Source organism: Zonotrichia leucophrys, chromosome 26, assembly GCF_028769735.1.
Source record: "Zonotrichia leucophrys gambelii isolate GWCS_2022_RI chromosome 26, RI_Zleu_2.0, whole genome shotgun sequence".
Classification (NCBI taxonomy): domain Eukaryota; kingdom Metazoa; phylum Chordata; class Aves; order Passeriformes; family Passerellidae; genus Zonotrichia; species Zonotrichia leucophrys.
Window position 1 is genome coordinate 6,220,275 of NC_088195.1, and position 23,675 is coordinate 6,243,949.

Consider the following 23,675-nt stretch of genomic DNA (forward strand, 5'->3'; position numbering starts at 1 on the left):
TGGAGCAGCCTGGAACAGTGAAGGTGTCCCTGCCCATGGCAGGGGTGGAATGAGATGAGCTTTAAGGTCCCTTCCAACCCAAACCATTCCATGGCTCTGTCATTTCAGTTTTTCCTGTCTCAAACTACCAGGACCATCCTGGTCTTCTTTACCAAACAACTTCACTAAGGAGATGATCACAGCTAAAAGCACTTTGCAGCCAAGGTCATGCTCAGCGAGGTTAGGCCAAGCAATTAGGATAAAACAAATGAGAAAAACGAACAGGAAGAGAAGTTCTTTCAGGTCTCTTGGAGCACAGTTTGGGGATTATTAGTAGCTTAATATTGATTGCATTCTTCAAATATATACCAGCTTGAAAGCACTAAGCAAAGAATTTGGGCTTGCTGAGGAACAAAACATGAAAGAGAAGAGTTATCTTTAAAAAACACATTGCACACCTTGGTGTATGTTTGCCCTTGGTGTCCATCACCCAGCTCACAGGTACCCCTTTGTGTGATCACTCCCCACTCTCTGTGGGATGTCCGTGGTGCCTTGAGAGGCCACTCAGAGCAGAGCTAGACAGTGTTAAAGGAATAAAGGAGGTATTTATTAAAAAGGCCTTCAAAGGATACACCTTGTGCAGTACAAGAGCCCTGCTGAGGGCACACCCAAGACAGCTGGCAAACCATGAGTTCTCACACTTTTATAAATTTTGGTTCATTTCCATATTGGGGTTCATTGTCCATTTCCAGCTCCAGGTTATGCGGTCCCATCCTCCCAGTTTGCTCTCCTCAGTTCTCTGTTTTTACACTTTTAGGGCCTGAAGCTGCAGCCGTGTCCTTGTTTTGTCTAACTAAACTGTTAGGAGAACTTGCTGACACTCTAAATGAAATTTAGAGCTATATACTAATGCAGTACAGAATCTGGAAAATACGAAAGCTAAAACTTAATGCATCAGCCAAATTCCCTAAACACAGTTTAGTGCTTTCTTATAGCCCACTTGTTTTTCAGTCACACATTACACTAGGTATCCTTCTTTGGAAAAACAATTATATCAGTGTTATTTGTGGGTTTTTCCCCTTCTTCCACCTATGACCCTCTCTCAATCCTCTGGTCCTTCCTTGCCAGAGTGCTTTTGCCCTTCCTTCCTTCCAGGGCACACCCACACAGGTTTCATTCCATGCCTTGGGCTCAGATGATCACAATGGGGTTGATAACAGCAGGAGCAGCATCCTCAGCAGGTGTCAGTTCCCTGCTCTGGGGATCAGTTCATCCCTCCCCTCCATGTACAGATCCAGCCTGGCACAATTCCACCACACCCCTGCTAAAAGTACCACCTTTATCCACGCTGCTTGCAGGGCTGGAGATCTGTACAGGAAGAGGAAAAATCACCTACTTTGTTATTGTTCAAAACTGTTTCACGTCCCTCCCCTGCTGCAAAAACTCAGCTCAGTGCAGGAAGAAGGAATTTCCTGAAACCGATGCTGGTGCTGAGGCCCTCAAGGATGGATGGAACTCCAGGTATCAAATATCAGACCTGCACACACAGCAGCTGCTCTTACCCAGGGAGTGAGTTTGGCAATTGCAGGAATATTTCTGTTAATGTAACCCTTAGGACATACCACAGGGGGTTCATGCTTTCCACTTCATATCCAACTTCAACTGGGGCATTTAAATACCAGACCTAATGATTCCTGTAGAACTTATGTGGATCTCCAGATCTGGCCCTTTAGCTTTGAGTCCTTTCCATTCTGTGACTCTCCATCCCACTAATGGCACTTGGCACTGACCCTGTAGTCCGTGTGACTGCAGTGGAGCTGCCTCCACCCTCCTGGGACAGGGATTTTTCTTTTTCAGCCCAGAGCGCCTGGAGCACGGGCCCTGTGGGTGCCCACCGGGCAGATGTGGGGCTCTGGGGCTGTCCCCCAGCAGATCCCGGGGTGCCCATGCCTTGGTCCCAGCTTTGCCCGGGTATTTCACTGCTGCCTTTCCCCGGGCTCACTGCGCCGGGACAGGGAGAGTTCTCATCCAGGACCCCGTGGGTGCGAGGGAATAAGCGGCCCTTGGTCCCTCAGGGCTCCTTCCCAGGGCAGCAGCCGCTGACTCTGGGCTCCCCAGGCTGAGCTCAGAGCCCTTGGCCAGTAGCCAGGGATGGGCAGTGCTGAGCCCCCCGCCCTTCAGCCGCTGGCTCCGAACAGAGCGATCCCCGGCCCGGCCACAGCGACCCCAGCCTGGCCACAGCGACCCCCGGCCCGGGGCAGAGCGATCCCCGGTCTGAAGCAGAGCATGAAGGGGGAAGATGCCGGCCTTCGTTGGCGGGAAGACTGAACCCCGCCCCCTTCCCGCCCTTTGTTACGAATCAGCCAATAGTTCGGGCAGGGTGGTGACAGACATTTCTATCACCCAATGGTCTACAGGTGAGCGCATGCCACGCCAATGAGCACAGCGCAGGGAGCCGAGCGCCCCGCCCCTCACTTTATAAAAGGTGAGCCCGGTAAGAGCCGCCGCTGTTGCGGTGCTGCCCAGACACGTTGCGCGTCTGTCCCGGCGCTCCTGAGCCATGGTGAGTGGGGCGAGGGCCTGGCAGGCCAGGGGTAGCCCGGTGCAACTCCGCGAGCTGCAGCGGTAAGGGGAGGGGGACGGGATGGGCGGCGGGACGGCCCCGCCGAGCCGTGGGGGCAGTGGGTCTCGCTGCCCCGAGCCGTGTCTCGTCCCGCGCCCTGTCGCTCCCGCCGTCTCGTCCCAAAATGGTGGCGGGCTCGCCGAGAACATGGCGGCCCCCGGGACCCTCAGGGGCTGCAGCTCCGTCCCGGGCACCGTCAGCCCCCGGGGTGTCTGTCTGTGCGGGCCCCGGGGCCCGCAGAGCGCGGCAGAGCCGCCGGGTTCCCGCGGCGTGTGGGGCCGGGGCAGCTCCGCGCGGGGTGCGCGACCCGCGGGGCCGGAGGCAGGCAGGGAGGGAAGGAGGAGCCCGGCCCACCGGCCTGGGAGGTGCCGAGGTGCCGCTCCCCCGCTCCTGCCCCGCGGCTGTCCGGGGGCTGGGCTCATGGGCAGAGTTCCTGAAGGACTTTGTGAGACGGGCTGGCGAGAATGAGCTGATAGGTTGAGTCACCTTGAAGGGCAGTCTGAGAGGTGTGACGGGGCTGGGGTGTCCCACAGGACACGGTTCAGGTGCTGAGCTGGGCAGCGCTGCTGGAGGCTGGGGTGGGCGTTCGGCTCTTCCCCGCGGGGGTGTTGCCTTCCTCCAGCTCTGAAAAGAGATTGTCAGAAGGTTACATGGATTTACAAATGTAGCAAGACTGCTGCTGGAGGCATGTGAATGTGTGGGAAATACTTGTTGAGCTGAAAATTATTGTAAGTTAGAGTGTTGGTGGGATGTGTTGAGATTCTTGCTCTAACCTTTCCCTTGGGGGCTGTTTATTGTCACGGTTTTCAAATGAAGTCAAATCAAGAATGCAGCCCCTGGTCTCTGCAAAGGATGCAGGTTCCGTGGAGTCCCATCCCAAGGAGACAGCGTTTCTCCATGTGATGTGCTGCTAAGTTTGGTCTGAGCTGGCACAGCCATTCTCAGGAAGCTTGGCTTTCCATCAGCCTCACACAGGTGCAGCTGCACCTTGGGCACCGTGCTGGGGAGTGCAGGGACCCAGAGCCTGATCCAGCAGTGCCGTGGGGGAGCTGGGGGGCTGCAGCCCAGCAGTGAGTACAGCAAGGGGCTGAGACTGCAGCTGCTGGAAGGGCAGTGACAGGACAGGGCAGTGCCCTTCAGCTGGAGCACATCCTGTAGGGAAAGGAAACTCAGACTGGGCTGGAGAAATTCTGCCTGAAGCTTTGTGTTCCTGCAAATAGTGTATATAAGTGTGAGGAAAGCTTTAAGTGTTAGTTAAGTAAATAAGAGGATTCTGTAGTGGCTTGAATACATCATTTACCAGCACTGTCTGTATACATTTAATCCTTATTCTGAAGCTCGTCAGTGATGTGTGAAGGCCCCGAGCTATAATGAGTGTGGCAGTTCTCTTGCCTGTCATTCCAGCGTGGAGCTGGTGCTTTTGGAATAAAATCTGAGCCTTGTTCTTCAGTATTATTGGTGCTGTGAAAAGGCCATACAGCACAAAATGGGCAGAGAATCTGTTCGTGTCTGACAGAGATTTGTGCTTCATTGAATAGCCACATACTACTTAAAAGTGCTTAGAGCTGTAGGAAAGCAGTTGAAAGAACTCTCAAAGCAGGACTCACAGTAGCACCAGGCCAGGCTTTATCACTGACCTTGTCTAGCCAAGTTTTGAAAGCCTCTAAGGATGGAAATCCCCTCCCACTTCTGCAGTGACCTGTTCCAGGGCCACACCATTCTGCTGGGGAGGTTTTCCTGACACAAACCTGAGCCTTGCAGCAACCTCTGAGAATCTGCCCTGGAGCCACCTGCAGAGCAGAGGGAGCCTTCTCCTGTGCTGCCCTCATGTCTCCTTTTGTTCCCTGGCACATGGCTTGCCCTTCTGAGGACAAGAGCACCCGTGGGACATTCAGGCTGGTTTGTGTGGGAGCCTCCAGGATCCTTGCAGCAGGGCTCCCTCTCAGTTATGCTGTTTGTGCAGGGAGTTATTGCCCAATGTGTTGAACTTTGTATTTTGTCCAAGTAAACATGCCACGTTTCATGTGGCACCTGTAGCGCCTGCTCTGTGGCTGTGCTGCCAAGCTGTGCATTCAGAGCTGGAAGGGCCCCACAAAGGCCACTGAGTGCAGCTCCTGGCCCTGCTCAGGACACCCCCAGGAGTCCCACTCTTTGTGTTGAGTTCTGTCAGCCCTGGGGTGTGACCTGGGGAGCCTGTTCCATTGTCTGGTCACCCTCTGGGGGAAGGATGTTTTCCTCATCACCAGGCAAACCTCCCCTGGCACAGCTTCCCTGGGGTCCTCTCACTGGTCACCAAAGAGCCTTCTTGTGTGGGGAACTCTAGACCATGATGAAGTCTCCTCTCTTCTCCTGGCTAACCAAGCCCATGGCCTCAGCTGCTCCACTTCTTCTTTACCCCCTCCATCTCTGGTGTAGTCCTTACACACCTTAGTGACCTTTCCCAGCTGCTTGGGGGTTTCTCCAGCAAGGCTTAGGTCACTGGTAGGACCTCAGCCAGGTGAGGATCCAGGCTGATGTGGTGGTCTGTGTTCTGCTGTCCCTGCAGAAAAGTTTCTGTCCTGAAGGGATGTTCCCTGAGTCACTGCCATGGTCTGCTCTCTGTGGCACTGCTGTCAGCTTTCCTGTCACCTCTTGCACACTGTGCAGGTTGGCTGTGTGTTCTCTGCCATGGCAGCACTGGCCCAGCTCAGTGCCTCAGCCTGGAGGGTGGTGGTGTGATGGCTTTGGAGGGGAGAAGGGTGGCAGCAGCTCTGAGTGATGCTGCTTGCAGAGAGGATGTGGGCTGGACGCCTGAATGTACAGCTTGGATGGATGGGAGCTTAAGAACAGTTCAGTGCTGTGCTTGAGAACAGGTGATTCTTTTTCTTTCTTTTTTTTTTTTTTTTGACAAATACAATTTTTAATTTAATGGGGTTCCCAATGAGTTTGAAAGGACTGTGCTGCTTTTCTGCATTGACTATGGGTGTGGAATAGGCAGTTCCAGGTCATAGAATCACAGACTGGTTTGTGTTGGAAGGGACCTTAAAGACCATCCAGCTTCATCTCTTCCACCAGACCAGGTTGCTTCAAGCCCTGTCCAGCTTGGTCTTGGACACTTCCAGGGACGGGGCAGCCACAGCTTCTCTGGGCAGCCTGTGCCACCCTCACAGGGAAGAATTCCATCCTAATATCTAATCTAACCCTATCATCCTGCATTTTAAGGCCATTTTCATTTGTCCAAAGTTCCTCTCCAGTTCTCCTGGAGCCCCTTTAGGCTCTGGAAAGGGCTCTGAGGACTCCCTGGGTCCTTCTCCAGGTGAGCACCCCCAGCTCTCCCAGAGGGGCTCCAGGCCTGGAGCAGCTCCGTGGCCTCCTCTGGGCTCTCTCCAGCAGCTCCAGCTCCTTCCTGTGCTGGGCCCCAGGGCTGGGGCAGCTCTGCAGGTGGGGCCTCACCTGAGCAGGGCCCAGGGGCAGAATCCCCCCTGCCCTGCTGCCCCCTGGGGATCAGCCCAGCACAGGGAGGGTCTGGGGAGCCAGAGCACGGGGCTGGGGCTGAGCTTCTGATCCACCAGCGCCCCCCTGTCCTTCTGATCCACCAGCACCCCCATGTCCTTCTCCCCAGGGCTGCTCTCTGTCCATTCTCTGCCTGGCCTGTACTTGTGCCTGAAAATACTCCTGCTTATCCTGGAATTCCAGGGAACCAAATTGTCCCATCCAGTCATGGAGTCTGAACAGAGTTTTGAGTAAGAGTCACATCAAACTGAAGTCTGTGTAGGCTCTTCTAGAATGTGCTTTACTGAAAACTAGATGATGAATATAAAATGCTATAGATGGACCAGGAGTTTGGAGAGGTTTCTATTATGGTTTGTCTTTTACCATTTGAAGTCCTGTGCTGCAATATTAAAGAAATTGGATTGGAACTCTGGACATTAGAGGGAATTTGGGAATCCATAAATGGGTAGGAACAGATAATTTCGCTGCCATGAACTGTTTTCTTCATGGCTTTCATGAGGTGGTTTTATCTGGTGTTGAGGAGTTCAGTACCTTGTGTACAGCAGCGTGGTTTGAGGCCTGATGGGTTTGTCTTTATGGAGGGTTATGAAGGGGTTTGTTAAGCAAAGCCTTTCCTACTGAGTGACAAAGTTTCCTCAAGGGGTCTGGAGAATATTTGTTTTGTTTTGTATACATTAAATGAAATGCTTCCTGGTCCTGGGAGGATTTTGCTGCCTCTGGGGCTGGGCTCTGGGTGTTGCTGTTCTGGACACTTAGGCCAATGAGAGGTGTGATCATCAGCTTTTCTAAATATTCGGTTTGTTATGAAGAGAGAAATTGGCTGAAGAACTTGAAAGAGTTGATCAGACTCTTCCTGTCTGATTGAAAAATAACAAAGAGGAATGAGCTTGTAAAAATGATAATGTCCAAAAGGCTTTTTCTGGGCGGAGCTGATGATGTCTCAAAGGGGCTTTTGTGTCCTGTTGTGTTTTGTGCCAAATGCCCCCAACACCGAGACAACAAGGCCAATGTTTCAATGGCTTTGCGGGCTGGCGGTGCCCCCGGCGCGCTGAACAAGGGCAGTTGTGTTTGTGCTGAGCCGTGCGTTCTGTCCCTGTCCCTGTCCCGCAGCGCGAGTGCATCTCCATCCACGTGGGGCAGGCGGGCGTGCAGATCGGCAATGCGTGCTGGGAGCTCTACTGCCTGGAGCACGGCATCCAGCCCGACGGCAACATGCCCAGCGACAAGAGCATCGGCGGCGGGGACGACTCCTTCAACACCTTCTTCAGCGAGACGGGGGCGGGGAAACACGTGCCGCGGGCTGTCTTTGTGGACCTCGAGCCTGCAGTCATAGGTAACACTGACACTGCAAGGTGTTATTCATGAGAGGCTTGGCTAGGCCAATGTTCAAGCAGCAATCAATTTATTAATTGATATGGTAAAGTATGAGCAATACAGCACTGGGGAGAAGTTTTCCCTCCAGCTGCACACCAATAGTTGAGGGTTACAGGTATTTATAGGGATGCTCATCAGCTTTCTCAGCAGTTTCTATCCAATTTTTACTCATCAGCAGTTTTTATTCCCAATTTTTGCATCACAATTCTATACACTATTGTGATTTAGTTTTTCTCAGGATGTATCCCAAAAGGAGCATCCCCAGATGGTGCTGGTCTGGTTTCTGAAAGAAGGAAGCAGAATCCCATCTGGTGGGGTCCAGCTCCCCAGATGTGGGTCCACCTTTTAATTGCAAGGACTATAAATCTCATAACAGTGATGCCCAGCTTCCCTTGGTCAAAACCATAAATCCTTGAGGTGATGTTCATCTTCCTTTCTGAAGCTGCTTTTCACTGTTCTGTTAAGGCATGAGATAAGCATATTTCCTTTATATATATTCCAAAGCTAGAGTTTCAAGCATACAAGCAATATTCTAAAATTATACTTCAAAAGGTTATTATTGCAGAACTCTTTAAGGCTTAACTACAAGCAGAAAGTTCCTGTCAAAGAGCGACATCCTTAACGCTTTAATTCTTAAGACTTATAAAGGTTAATTGCAAACAAAAGACAGGTTCAAAGACCTTCCTCCATGCTTTACTTTCCTCAGTTATTATTAGAATTTATCTTTATAACTGTCCCATGGTTGGTTTCCACACATTTCACAATCACAAATGCACACGTTGCCTGTATGTACCTGACACCAAACACAGCTTTGTATTTCACAAGGCACTGGAGAACATTGCCACGTGTTATTGCCACATAAATACTTTTGACTATTGGTTTTGGCTGAGGGATCCATTCCTCTAGTCCTGAAAAATGCTTTGGGCTTTAAATTTTTAGTGCATTAAGCTTGCCTACACCTTCCTAGTGATGGAAAATGCTTGGCTTTATTTTCATTGAGGCTGGCAAATGTGCTCTGTGGAGCTTTCAGGAATTTCAGCATTGTCTTCTGCCAGGCTGTGGAGTTAAATGGGTCTCCTGAACACATTTCATGGTTTTGCTATGCAAGGAGCAGTTACAGCCCCTTGGAGCAGCATGGCATATGAAGTGTGCTTCAGTCAGTAGAACCTCTTTAAGAGACACAATAGATATCATTAGGAAGATTCCTTATTGTGCACAGGAATGATTGCTGTAGTTTCCCAAAGCAATCTGTGGAAGCTGAACAGTGCTTGCAGAAATGAGTCCCCATAGCTGGCCTAAATTCAGAGATTTCTGAACATGCACTTCATCTTCCTGCTGCCTTATCTTAGAGAAACAGTCTTCTCCTGAAAATGTGTTCTGTTCCAAGCTCTGGCAACACCATCTCATGGTGTTCAGGTGTGATCCCATGCATCACCTACTGACCAGTCCTTCATCCTGGGGGAGTGGATGCACTGCCAGCTCAATGTCAGCTCCTGGTTTCACAAGACCTTCATCCCCTGTGTCAGGAATCCTGGATTTCCTCTCACCAGTGTGTGCCAGAAGTAATTGTTCTGGAGCTGGTTTTGGGCTATCTTGCCTCAAATAGTGATTTGGGGCTGTTATAGCAGAGGTCTGTGTTGCCTGTGCTTATGCAGCTGCTGTGGTTTATCTTTCTGTAATGCAGATCTGGGGAAATGTGACTGTGGCCACTCCTCTGTAGCCAAACCATGGCTGTTCTGTAACTTCTGTTCAGTGTAACCCACCAGACCCCTTCTTGTGGCTAGCACAGCAGGTGAACCTCTCAGGGGAGCAGAAGGCTGTGTGGCTGTTTCAGGATGGGAGTGCTGGGTTATAACTTTGAAATGAGCCCAGGCACCCTTGGCCATGCACTGATATTCCCAGGAGCTGTTGCAGGTCTGGCTTTGTGCTTTTTTGAGCCCTGTGGCTGTTGCCTCCTCTGCTCTGGCCAGGTGGTGGCTCTGAGCAACCAGGAACAGCTCAGAGAGGAGATGAGACAGGTGGCAAAACAGGGCAAGGAGCTGGTGAGTCTTGGAACAAATGCTAAAAAGTAGAGAGTGTTCTAGTGCATGTTGGTGATGCAGGTGTAGTGTGGGAAGATGAATAATACTCAAAGTTAGGGGTTTTTGTTAAAAGTTACATCCTGTGCCTTTCTGGGCTGTTTTTCCTCCCTGGCTAATGTGGAAATTACTGCCCCAGTTCCCTGGGCAGGGCTCATGAGTCCCCATTCATGCAGCAAGTCCCTGTGCACTGAATTTATGGAAAACCATCTTTGTGCATGCAGCTGCCATGTGTGCACAGGGGTTTCTGTCCTTCCACATCAGTGCTGGCCTTGCCCAAAGCAGCAGGATGGTGGATATGCACCACCTCTGTGAATGTGGTGGGAAAATACCATCAAAATAGGGCAGTGCCATCTGGGAATTCAACACAAGTGTCTTTAGCAGTCTACCCCAGCTAGACTTGAAAACATGAAGGATAGCATGTCTGGGGCAAGCTGGTTTGGCTGTCCCCTCACCCAAGTCCTTTGTTCCAGGCACACTTTTATGGCTGATCCTCTGAACTCTACAAGTTTTGTTACTTCCCAAGGACCATCCTTGTGCTACCTCTGTCTGCACAGGATAAAGAACCATTTCATTTTGGTTCTGTATTTTTCCCTTATTCCCATATTTGTCCCTTGTAATGTGGAGTGGTATTGTAGGAAGTCTTAGACACATGGGAATTTGGATGGTAAACTTTTCCAAATTGTTTTTGATACAGTCTTAGAAATACTTTAGACTGTTGGATTGCAGACTGGAGTGGGAGCTGCTGAGCCTAAACTGGTTTAAATGCTAACTTTTTTTTTATGTCTTAAGTTTTACTTTTCTTTGTCTTGCTTGTTCTATTACAGATTAATGAATACATGCAAGCAGGCAACTTCAGCTGTAGTTAATAAAGCTCTCTGCTGTCCACCTGATTTAAATTAAAGAATGCAATACTGCAATAGCACAGAAGAGTGGTTTGAGCTAAACCAGAGACAAAGCTCTGCTGAGTGTCTTTGTATCTTTCTGGTAGGACAGAGCTTTAGCCTGCTGGATTTAAGTGCATATTTCTGGGAACTGGTGGCTCCAAATCAGTCTCCAAATGTGTAACTGCTGGGGGATGTGGGTGCTGCAGCTTGCAGCTCAGGGTTTAGATAATTGCTATAAAAGCATCTCCATCTCTTTTGAACCCTTCTCTACCTTTGGCACAAAGTACAGTGAAGAGAAAGGGATGTGTCAGCAGAGTTGGCTCTGCTTGCCCACAGAAACTGGGGTCAAGCAGAATCCTGGAGGGATTGGGAAGTGAAGGGGAAAAATGGGATTTCAGCTACTGGCTGCAAAATGGGCCTTAAGTTGTCTTAAACTGGAAAAATTGTTCTGCTATAGTCCAGTTTTTAATTGCTCTGACAAGTAAAAATTCCAAACTTTGCTGTAAAATAGAGCAGATTCCTAAGCAATAACTTAATTTTTCTTAGTTATTCAGCATTTAGGCTGTAGGATGTCACCTACTGATTGGTATTTGCTTTTTATCTCTAAAGATTTAAATACATTATTCTGGACACCCTTAGAAGTTTAAAAAAGCTTGTCTATATAGAAAATTTACTTAAAATATTTCTATATTCTATAATAATATGTATCTTGTCTCTCCCCAGATGAAGTTAGGAATGGGACGTACCGACAGCTCTTCCATCCTGAGCAGCTGATATCTGGCAAAGAAGATGCTGCAAACAACTATGCTCGAGGTCACTACACAGTGGGGAAGGAGATCATTGATCTGGTTCTAGAGCGCATCAGGAAGCTGGTGAGACTCCACTGCAGGCTCTGAAACATCTGTTTTACAGGGTTTGGAAATGAGGTTATCAAATACATCAACTGTGCTTTCATTTCTTTGTGGTGTGAGAATCTGTGGACTTAGTGTGCATCTGCTTTTGTTCTTAGCCAGCTGAGAATGGCTGGGTTTCTCCTGTCAGATATGGCTTTCAAGTGGCCTAAAATGCTGATCAGGCACCTAAAACTTCATATATAGTTTCATGTTTAGAAAGTCAGAACGAAAAATTATGATTTGCATAGTTCCTGCTGGAGAAGGATTGGTGTCTGGCTGTGGCTCTTTCAAGGAATTTTAAATAAGAGTGCTTGCTTCTGTGGTTTGGACTATTGTTTGCATTTCCTGCTATTATGATTTCTGGATTAATTTTATGATAATAACAGTAGAAAAGGAATAAATCTCAGTAAGTTGGGATGTTTCAGCTTCCCCAGTTCTTCAGTCATGTGGCAAACTTATGAAGGGGCAGTTTAGGAAATTCAAGTTCCCCATTTAGGGCTGCTAAGCATGTCCATTGCCCAATCTGTGTCACAAAGGTGGGAATTCTCATTGCACAAATTCCAGGTGCTTTGATATGGAATGCTGAGTCTTAGTATAAAGTTCACCTTTTGCAGATTACAACTGGAATTATTCTCAACGCTTGACTGCCACAGTCTCTAATTAAAGCAATGATAAATTTGCAGCAGGCTTTACTTTGACCTGAAAACCAGTCATGATTGCTTTGTACAAGCTGTTGGCAGTCCCTGTTAGTCCTGGGAGCAGAGCATCATGTGGCACCTCTTTGTGAGGACAGGGCTGTCTGGTTTTGTCTCCTGAGTGGGGTGAACGGGACTGGTGCTGTAATGGGCTGTGACAGCTCATTCCCCCAGCGCAGATACACACTTGGCACTCCTGCAGCATTGCTACAGTAGCTCTGGGATGGGGGATTGCTCCATTTTTGTGCAGTTAGAGAATGCCAAGTAACTGTAAGGGATAGATAGTGTGTAGGTCTTTGAATATTCCTGCTTTTCTTGCTCATTGTTAATGGCCCCAGCTGAGAATTGGGGATAGAAGGAATTTTAAGCTAGCGATTTGAAGTGGTCATCATCCAATACAAAGAGGGTTTAAACCAGCCAAGAATGCTGCTTATCCTGGGACACCTCCTTGACTCTTGATGGATAAATTCTGTATTTCTGAAGCTTGAACAGTTGGTATATGTCAGAATTCAGTGCTGTCTTTCTTGAGCTTGATTGGGGATTCTTAATGCACACAATGTCTTGAACACCTGTATTTTCTCTTGCAGTCAGATCAGTGCACTGGCTTGCAGGGCTTCCTGATTTTCCACAGCTTTGGGGGAGGAACTGGATCTGGTTTCACCTCTCTGCTGATGGAGCGCCTCTCAGTTGACTATGGGAAAAAATCCAAGCTGGAATTCGCCATCTACCCTGCACCTCAGGTCTCAACAGCTGTTGTGGAGCCCTACAACTCCATCCTGACCACCCACACCACGCTGGAGCACTCTGACTGTGCCTTCATGGTTGACAATGAGGCCATTTATGACATTTGCCGTAGGAACCTGGACATTGAACGCCCAACCTACACCAACCTGAACCGCCTCATCGGTCAGATCGTGTCTTCCATTACTGCCTCCCTTAGGTTCGATGGTGCCTTAAACGTGGATCTGACCGAGTTCCAGACTAACCTGGTGCCTTACCCTCGCATCCACTTCCCGCTGGTGACCTACTCCCCGATCATTTCAGCGGAGAAGGCGTACCACGAGCAGCTCTCCGTGGCTGAGATCACCAACGCCTGCTTCGAGCCCTCCAACCAGATGGTGAAGTGTGACCCCCGGCACGGCAAGTACATGGCGTGCTGCATGCTGTACCGCGGCGACGTGGTGCCCAAGGACGTCAACGCCGCCATCGCCGCCATCAAGACCAAGCGCACCATCCAGTTTGTGGACTGGTGTCCCACTGGATTTAAGGCAAGTCTCGGTTCCACCGTGATTTCTTAGGTTTCTCATTCACTGTCCTGGGTGGTGGGTGCTGTTTTGTGGCAATGGGGCAGGGTGGTGGAAATGCTGCCAGTAATAGTTTTCTTCATGGTTATACCAATTATAATTGGAGGGTTTGGAATCTGACTAGTTCCTCTAATAACTGGAGCCCCAGACATAGCATTCCCATGAAGAAACAACATAAGCTTCTGACTACTCTTCTTCAAAGCATCTCCTTCAGAAGCTGCTCAGAGTAGGGCCACAAGAGCAGCCATTTCAAGTCCATGCACACACACCCCCCACAGATAGCTCAGCAGAGGACAGACAGGAAGGGTCTTTGTATGATGTATTCCAGTGAAGGTTTATTGCATCCACCACACCAAGGGATCAGGGACAAAGGCACAACCATGTGCTGTGCACAGGCTTTTGTGTGGGGTCAGTGACAATGACCTGAGGGCACAGGGCAGGGCAAAGGGCAGCAACCTGTAGGAGGGATGAGGGATGAGCAGTTGGGGTGGGCAGGGTCAACTGGCCAGTGGGGGAAGCAATCTAATGTAGATTGGCAATAGTGCTGCTCAGCACCATGGGGGATGTCTTCTCTCTCAGCCTAGGTGGGTGTCACAGTGGTCACAAGGGTTGCAGGATGAAGAGAGAGGCGAGAATGTTGACCTCATGTTCAGAAGGCTTGATTTATTATTTTATGATATATATTACATTATGACTATACTAAAAGAATAGAAGGAAAGTTCTCAGAAGGCTAGCTAAGCTAAGAATAGAAAAGGAATGAATAACAAAGCTCTGTGTCTCAGCAGAGAGTGAGACCCAGCTCTGCCATGAGTGGTCAGTAAATTCAAACATCCTCCTGAGACCAATCACAGATCCACCTGTTGCATTCCACAGCAGATAACCATTGTCTACATTTTGTTGCTGAGGCTACAGCTTCTCAGAAGGGAGGAAAATCTTAAAGAAAGGATTTTTATAAAAAGATGTCAGTGACAGGTGGGGAAAACTCTGGTATGTTCCCACAAGGGAGTGTGTTTGCTCTGAGCTGTTCTGTAGGTACCTGGTTTATATTCTGAGATGTGGAGATTTAGGTTCTCATGCAGGCCTTTTTATGAATGACACATTTTAATCAACTCCTGTTGTCTGACTTTGATTATTGTCACTGTCAAATACCACTGAGAAACTCATGGTCTCTTCCACCTCTCCTGTAGGTTGGCATCAATTACCAGCCCCCCACGGTGGTCCCTGGGGGTGACCTGGCCAAAGTGCAGCGGGCAGTCTGCATGCTGAGCAATACCACGGCCATTGCCGAGGCCTGGGCTCGCCTGGACCACAAGTTTGACCTGATGTATGCCAAACGTGCCTTTGTTCACTGGTATGTTGGAGAAGGGATGGAGGAGGGGGAGTTCTCAGAGGCTCGGGAAGATTTGGCTGCACTTGAGAAGGATTATGAAGAAGTGGGCACAGACTCGATGGATGGAGAAGATGAAGGAGAAGAATATTAAATCCAACAGTGAATTGCAAGTCTTTGCCATTTTACTGCCTCTTTAGTAGCAATGTAAATGATGTCAACTGATTGGAATAAACTTCTTTAATCAAGAACTTTGGTAGTGTCCAAACACTATGTACACTCATTAACTGCATGCAGTCAGCAGTCCAAGAGATGGAATTCCTTTCTGAAGAAGGTAGCTGAATAAAATAACCATGCTATGGTTCAGTCAGCTCTTGTCCTTAAGGCATTGCTATGTGAAGAGCTATTAGTGCCCAGAACATGAGACTAGAATGAGCTGGAGCTTTTCCTGGAAGGTGTTAGGTATTTATTTTCCAAGACTCTAGAGCTGGTGTCACAAGAGGCAAAAGGAGCTGTGTAACCCATATAAGATGCAAGACCTTCAAAACTGAAGGCTGTTTGGGTTAGCTGTCTCCTGTTCTTAGAGAGGGCCATGACTTAGAGATGCAGTAGCCTGGATGGGGAGCAGATGTCCTGAGGGGTGTGCCATAGCATGGCGGACCTGCCACTGTAGCCAGAGCCTGAGCAGTGGTTGCCCTTGTGTTGCTGTGCCCTCCCACAGAAGGAACTGCAGTTCTTGTCTGCAGCTCTCTAGAGTCAGACTTCTCCTGAAGCTATCTGGAGAAAAATCTCTGTGTTAACTGGCCACAGTTAAACATCTTAGTTTTCCCTAAAATGAAGTCTTTTGCAGAAGTAATTATTCCATGGCTTCAGATATGAATGCTGCCATCCTTCTGTGTAAGCTGATGGAACAGGAGAGGATTTGGCTAATCAGGTTTATCTTCAGATGTGAGCAGCCTCTGTCTGAAACCTTCTGCACCGACTGAGTGGGGGCCTGGGCACACAGTGAAGCACAAACCAGATAACTGCGTTGTTGTAGAGCTGGATGACTGAGCAGTCTCCCCCACAGCAATGCCAAAGGTGGAATAGTTAATCTGATGATTGAATACTGAATGTGATTACAGGATACCAAAGTCTGACTCAAAGATGAGATTTGGGCTGGAGAATTTTCCCCATCCAATTTCAAACTTACTCATATTCCTTCTGATTGAATAGCAGAGCATGATTCAGGCCAAGCTTGAAGTGTGTTAGTTGCAGATGTGCACACCTGCTTGGCAGAGTCTCAGCTGGATTATGCAAGATCCTGAACTCCTTTCTGCATGGAAGCTTCAGTGCCCAGGTAATGCTGCAGTATCTGACATCCCTCACAAAGTGGGGCCCTTTTCCTGGTCCCAGTTGGCTGCACTTGTAGGTGGGGGTGTCACCTGAAATTCAGAGTAACAGGCTGCTGCTGTTGATGGAAGGTCCCAGAACAATCTGGTCTGTGAGAGCTGACCAGGAATTGCTTTTGCTCCTCTTTTTCTGGATCACTGTATTTTTTTTTTTTAGCCATTGTGTTGAGTCAATCTGATTTGCAGCTGGAAGTTACCAGTTTTACAAAGATGGGGAGAGCAGTCTTAGTGCTTTATCACCTCCATGGTTGTGTCAGACAGGCAGCCCTGCTGCTGTGCAGGATGTGTGGCAATCACACCTCCTGCCATTCAGCACAGCTAGTGTGGCCAGTGTTTCAGTGAGTTTCTCATTTGTTTTTCCTTGTGGTTTTATGTTCCAGGGTAGACATAACTGTCATGAATTTGAAGTCCTGTTGATTAACATATTTTCCTGCTTACTGGTTGATTAAGCAAATGTGTTTGGTGGGGCCCAGGGACAGACACAATTCATTCCAGTCAGAAGGACTCCGTGTTGGCAATCATTCAGGTTTTAATGGGATGGCAGTTCCCAGAGAGGAACGTGCACTGGGCTGTTTGGTGCCATGCAAGGGTCAGGTTTTCACCCCAAACATCCTGCATTGCCAGCAGATCATGGAGAACTGCACTGTGCCACAAGTGCAGCACCATCATTTCCTTTGGAAGTTAATTGTGTTGGAGTTGTGGGTTTCTGAACTGGCCTTTAGTGGGATCTTTTAGCAGTGATTTGGCTTTTCTGTGAGGAATTTGGTTTCATTGAAGCCTGGCCTACTCTCTCCTGCAAACAGTGTCTGGTTTTTACTGCATTGTGGATTACTTGTGTAGAGGCCACTTCCTCTGCAGTGGGAGTTGGCTCATGGTGTGTCTGTTTGAGGTGTGTTCAGTGCTGAGGCTGTGCAGGGCACTCAGTCATGTAAAATCCTGGTGCATATGGAATGCTGAGCTCTGAAAACCTGGGAATGGCATTCTCTGCAGGCATTAGATGAGAAGCATTATGCTTTTAATTTTTCAAAGTGACATGGAATGTTACTTAGAGAAGATGTAATCTGCAGCATGATGGGTGGAAGGTTTCACAAGAGATGCTCTGGCACCTGGTAGCCATGGGACTGCTGCTGAAAACACATTATACATTTTCAGCCTACATCATACTTGAAGCTTCATCATATTAGTATTAAGAAACCCTGTTGCTTTAGCTAGTGGGCAGCTGCTCTCTGTGTAGGCATGTGCATGCTGAGCTAAGATAAGATAGGGTTTTTCTCAGATAGGAAGCCAATTACAGCAGGAAAATCCTGCTAAAACTGCTCTTGCTTCAGTGAGCTGCAGAAACCCTTAAACATGTTCTAATTACTGACTCTATGGTTGGATTAGCAAATGTGTGGCTCATCTGCTTCCTGAAATGTAGAGGAGAACTTGCACTGAATTAAAATTTGAGTGTGAGAGTGTGAACTTCTGAAACTTGCAGAGGTTGATGTTAGCTGTGACTTTAAGGAAATTGCTTGCTTGGCACTCTGAAAGCCTCTCTCCAATTCTGTACTTTAATTGTTGTTTTGTTTGATAAGAAATGCCCATACTTGTGCTTTGCACAGTCATGTGCCTGTTTGCACTGGCAGAAGTGCAGGCATTATCTAGTGGTAACTAAATATATCTTTACCTGTGTGGTGACACAGCTTTCTCCAGTATTGAGATTGGCAATTAATAGCTCTCACCTGACAGAAAAACTTGTGTGAGTCATGAGGTGGAGGAGGAGGAGGAAATGAGTTGGAGCCATGGCGGTCACTGTGAACTTTGTGGTAAATTCTGGTGTTATCTGTGAGATCTGTTCTAGGATAGTTCTGGTGCTGTTCCAGGAGAATGCAATGCAGCAGAATTTGATTTCCACCCACTCTCCCCTCTGAAAAAGCAATCTGAATCCCCTTTAATGTGCTAATATCTATATTATATATATAATTATGTACATTTCTGATTTCTGTAGTAAGTATGCCACAGTGTAATTGTATGATGAAAGAGGTAACATAAGCCCACAGCTACACATGCCTCTACCTCCTTACTACAGATAAACTGATCTCAGTTAATATCAGAAAGAACTTTTGTGCCTCACATACTTAAAATTCTGTCAAATAGGCAAGGTTCACCCATTCACTCATTCCATTACTTTATGCCTGCTTACAGGAGCATCTTTGCACAATTTTGGTGTTTTGTCCCAGGCCTTCAGCCTTGCTAGGCCTGCTGGCTTTCCTGTTGGAATCCTCCAGATTCCCCAGGAGAGGCCAGGCTGGCATGGTTCTGTAGTGACTGCTTTGCAGTGCAGTCCCTGTGAGCTCTGTCAGAGAGCTTGAGAGCTCAGCTCTGTGCCCAGTGCTCTGTTCTGCCAGATAAACCTTTGCAGCAGGCCATGGTTTCCTGTGTGTAGGAGATGCTGCACGGAAACAAAGCTGCCATGGTCACTATTTATAGTGCAGAGCTATTTCTGTGCAGGGGGTGGGCTTTTCACTGGCTTTGCTGAAGTTTTGTGGCAACAAAATGGAAGGGACCTTAAAGCTCATCTCACTCCATGCTCTGCCACGGGCAGGGACACCTTTCACTGTCCCAGGGTGCTCCAAGCCCCATCCAGCCTGGCCTTGGACACTTCAGGGATGGGGCAGCCACAGCTGCTCTGGGCACCCTGTGCCAGGGCCTCCCCACCCTCACAGAGGGACCTTTGAAGTCACATTTCTTTTATAACTCCAAAAAGTTTATTTAGAAAAATGAGCCTGGTACTAAATGTGGAGATGCCATATCCTGGGTAGGAGCTGTGAGCTGCTCTGGCTGGGAAAACACAGAGGCTTCTGTCAGGAAAAAGATCCTGAATGAGGTGACTCCTGATCTTGCCTGTTTTGTCATGTTTATAAGGAATTACTTCAAATAAAAAAGTGTTTTCTTCTGAAGTCCAAAAACAAGGACTGAGCTTGTAAGTAAATTCAGCAGTAAAGAGCTGAAGAACAATTTTCCATCGTATTGCAGGAGTCCCTGGAAGGGCTGTAGGGTTTCTGTGTGTGTTGGGGAGGTGATAATGATTAATCCCTTGGCTCTATCTGGGTTTGAACTAAAAGGACTAACAGTGTAACTTCAGGCTGTGCAGAGACTTTGATCTACAGATTTCTCCTAAAAGTTGGGCAAGTAGATTAAAGATGTGGAGTCTCAACTGGCTGTTAATGGGGAGAGGAATGAGAGCATGATGAAATGGGGAAAATTACATTGCTCTGAAGGTTTTGTAGGTGTTGGCTGACAAGATGCTGAGAATACCAGGATATTAAATTAAAAATAAAAAGGGCAAGAGTCACATGAGGAGTGGTGCTGTGTGTGGAGCCTTTCAGTGGATTGAGCCAGTTAAACCCTGGTCTCCATCTTTCTGCTGTCTTTCCTTGGCTTTCTGCAGTCCCTCCTTTGCATGGCCAGCTTCATGTGATATAAAATGTGTTGAGTTGTCTAAAGATACTCTTAGATCTTGAGATACTACCCTGTTTTCCAGCCAACTTTCAGGAGCAGGTTTCCCACATTTTCTGTAGCATTATTTTGTTTTCCCTGGTCTGCGTCAGGAGCTTTGGGTACTTGTGCACAAAAACTTAAATCCTTCTTTTCAAATGTTTGCTAGAAAACAATAGCTGTAAACACTAAGCTTGAAGATCCAGACAACATTCTGGAAACATTTAGGAATTACTTTTTTCTAATGCTGAACAGTTAATTAGAAATTCAGAGAGACTTGGGAAATCTTAAGAGAATTACTCTTTATGAGAAAAAAAAGGAGGTGGATCTGAGTCCCTTTAAAATGAAGCATTGCAGCCCACTGGATGTGCTCATCTTTGCTCTAAGAACTATTCCAGGCTTCTGTGTGACACGAGTAAATGTGTGAGTGGTCTCTCAATTTTGGCTCAATATGTGCAGCTGTGATTTTGATACGTCAGCTGCAAAGCTGAGGGAGGAACAAGGGTTTAAAAAAAGTGGCAAGCACGTCCTGATCACAGGCAGGAATATTGAAATTCACTTTATAGGCTTGGGACTGGAGATCAGATGTTGAGAGAAGTTGAAAAGAATGTTCCAGATGACTTGGGTTTGTGTGCATGTGGGTCTGATCAGGGCTCCAGAAGGGCTGCCCCAGACATTGCCTGGGGCATTTCTGCCCCTGCAGCTCTGCTCCCCAGGGAGGTGATGGGAGATGTTGAGCTGCCATCACCCTGTGCTGAGGGCCTGTTTGTGGCTTCCTCCTAAGCTGCAGCTCTTTCATCTCTAAATAGTTCTGGATTGAAGTGGTGAGAGGCTGTGCTGGGCTCTATCTGCAGACCTGTCTCTGCTCCTTACACACCAGGCAGCAAGTGCCTGTTGTTGTCAAGTCCAGAATTTGTGTTTGACTTCAGAAGGCTTAAACTGGAACAAATTCCTGTCTGAAATGGCTCAAACTTGCTGAGACTGGGCTCAGAAGGAGCTGGGAAGGGGCTCAGCCTGGAGCAAAGGAGGCTCAGGGGGACCTTGTGGCTCTGCACAGCTCCTGACAGGAGGGGCAGCCAGGGGACACAGGCTCTGCTCCCAGGGGACAGGCACAGGACAGGAGGAAACAGCCTGGGGAGATTGAGGTTAAATGTTAGGGAAAATGTCTTCCCAAAAGGAGGTCAAGCACTGGCACAGGCTGCCCAGTGCAGGGTGGAGCCATCATCCCTGGAAGTGATGACTCCACCACATCATTTTTGAAAAGTTTTTGTGGATGTGGCACTTGGGATGTGGTTTAGTGGTGAACATGGCAGTGCTGGGGGAATGGTTGGATTCTGGTTTTGTCCAGTCTCAATGTTTCTGTGATTTTTGCCCTGCAGTTTTCATCTGTCCTTTCTCCTAGACAAGAACCCCTGAGGTTACTGGCTGTCAGTGTTCCTGTTTCAGAGGTGGCTGCTGTGAGAGACTTGTTGCAGAACTCCAAATTAGGGAGGAATTCCAAGCAATGTTCTTCGAGAAGGCTGCAAAGACCTTCAGCATCTTTGTGCTGCTTTTCCTTTTGTTAGAGCTCTGTGGCTGCAACTGTCAAATGCATTTCATGCTCTTACCTCACCACCACTTGCAAAAGCTGCACTTCACTTGTTCTGCTGAGAGTGGGGATCTTTGTGGCTTTTCAGTTATTTCCAAACCCTGTTGTGGAACCTGCCTTGGGTGCTGCTGCTGGTGTGCAGTGTTCTCAAGAGATTGTGGCGTCCCACACTGAGCCTGGTGCTGTCTTCCAGCAGTTCAGGACTTTATTCTGTGCAATTCTGCACAAGCTGCCACAGCAATGCCCTGTGCTGAGTTACTTTTCTTATATATGTATATATTATATATACACATATATATATATATATATATATGTGTATTTTATATCTTACCTGCTGGCTATCACTGTCCTTGTTGTCTCACACATGCAATCATGTTTTCACTCTTACATTGCTCTTGGCACTGAGCTTTGTATTACATGGGATAAAAAGAAGTATATGTGTATATATATATATAATGTATATACACATATATATATATGTATATTTTCTATCTTACCTGCTGGCTGTCACTGTCCTTGTTGTCTCACACATGCAATCATGTTTTCACTCTTACACTGCCTTTGGCACTGAGCTTTGTATTAAATGGGATAAAAAGAAGTATATGTGTATATATATATTACATATATGTGTTATATATATATATAATGTATATACACATATATAGTAATGTATATACACATATATATATATGTATATTTTCTATCTTACCTGCTGGCTATCACTGTCCTTGTTGTCTCACACATGCAATCATGTTTTCACTCTTACACTGCCTTTGGCACTGAGCTTTGTATTAAATGGGATAAAAAAAGGTATATGCATATATATTTTATATATATATTATATATATACACACACATATATGTATATTTTAGATCTTACCTGCTGGCTATCACTGTCCTTGTTTGGACATGCAATCGTGTTTTCACTCTTACATTGCCCTTGGCACTGAGCTTTTGTTAAATTGGAGGGAAAAAAAAATCCCTTCCTGCAAGAAGGGCCCAGTTTTCCTTTGCTGCCCCAAACTCAGTGTAGGAGCAGCTGGGTGCTGGAGCAGGGAACTGGGGTACCAGGGCTTAGCTGCAGCTGCTGTGGAACCACAGACTCCTCTGCTCCCTGCTGAGGGGGACAGAATGGTTTCTGCCTTTTTTCTTCCCAACTCCTGGGATGTGTTTATGTGGAAGGCAGAGCCCATGTGTGCATGGAAGTGTCCCAGTCACGTCTCAGTGTGCTATAGAACAGTTTCTGCCATTGTCCACAAATGCCTTTGAATCTGCTGTTAATGCCTTGCTGTGATCATATGAACATATGGCACCCAGAGATGGGGGTTCCTCTTCCTCACTTCCCTCAGCATTCCAGCAAGTTACTGGCACTTCCATGCCGAGTACTCCTGTTTCTTGTTTTACTTGTTGCTGTGTTTAGTGTTTATCTTCCTCTCTGTGTTTTCAAATTCTGTGCCTGTTTCTTTGCTTGTTCACTGCTGTTGCAGATCCTGGCAGAGTGTTTTGGCTCCAGCTCTGTCTATTAGAGCATATGTGCCTGGCTTTGTTACTGTCACTGCCTGCAAGTACTTCATGTCTGCTGAGTGTCTGCATGTGTTGGATCTGCCTGGTGAGGCTGAGGGGGCAGCTTGACCCCATACTGCTTTGGACTGTGTTTACTTTGGGCTGGTTGTATTAAACACTCATACATGATCAGTGCAGGCACTTCTCTGAAGCACCTGTGTGCTCATACACCTCTTTTTTTCTTGCTAATTGTAGGTGCTGGCAGATCAAGAGTAACCCTTACTATTGTACTTGTGGTCACTAAAGGCTTTTCTTGTTTAGTCTTGTACTTCCTTGTGGAAGATGCTCTAAAGTCTGTTGGAGACCTTGAATTTTTTACATCATTTTCCTCAGATGTGTGTGGTTCCAGGTATGAAGACAGTAAGCTAAGATTCCTTTGTGAAGCTCCCTCAGAACTCTGCATTTGGAGGCCTAATTTTTGACTGTAAAGCTCCTAAATTCTTTCCATTGCAGGTTGTTTAATGCCACTCTTTCCTCTTTGAATGCCTGCTGGTTCCCCAGCTGCTTTGAACCTGTGTGCCATCTCCCATACTCATTATCAGTCTTCCTTGGTATGATTCATGTGGGTTTTTGCCACCTTTGCTTTGCTGACATTGTCATCTTTGCCATCAGCACTGACTGAAATGTCTTCTCTGCCTTAATTCATGTAGCTCTTGCACATTTTCCATTGTACTCAAGTGATCTGCAACTATTTCTGCACCTTTAAATTCTTTTTAGGAGCAGTTTTTCCATGGCTCTTTGTCAGTGAATGAGTGGTTTAAAACCCAGGTTTTAACTTGGGTTTTAGCAGACTTGATTAAGTTTTAACAAACTTGTCTGTTCAGCCTTGGACTGGACATTTTTAGTGTATTTTAAGTGATCCACAGGTGCTTAGATGGCTTTGTGTGTACTTGCTGATTGAAACCTGGCTAGTAGCTTGGTGGGAGAGTTTGAGAGTGGAAATCCCTCTGGAATGCAGGTCCCTGGGTGTGAGGATCCCTGAATGCTGTGCCATTGCCCAAGTC

The 23,675-nt window shown here is 47.5% G+C and overlaps 1 protein-coding gene across 1 annotated transcript; it reads left to right on the forward strand.

Moving 5' to 3' along the window:
• The first annotated feature begins 2,374 nt into the window (after positions 1 to 2,374).
• Positions 2,375 to 14,903, forward strand: LOC135458018 (tubulin alpha-8 chain). The gene is made up of 5 exons (XM_064732899.1): positions 2,375 to 2,542; positions 7,205 to 7,427; positions 11,157 to 11,305; positions 12,609 to 13,289; positions 14,513 to 14,903. Exons 1-5 carry the CDS (start codon positions 2,540 to 2,542, stop codon positions 14,804 to 14,806), a joined length of 1,350 nt encoding a protein of 449 aa, XP_064588969.1. The 5' UTR covers positions 2,375 to 2,539; the 3' UTR covers positions 14,807 to 14,903.
• Positions 14,904 to 23,675: the final 8,772 nt, after the last annotated feature.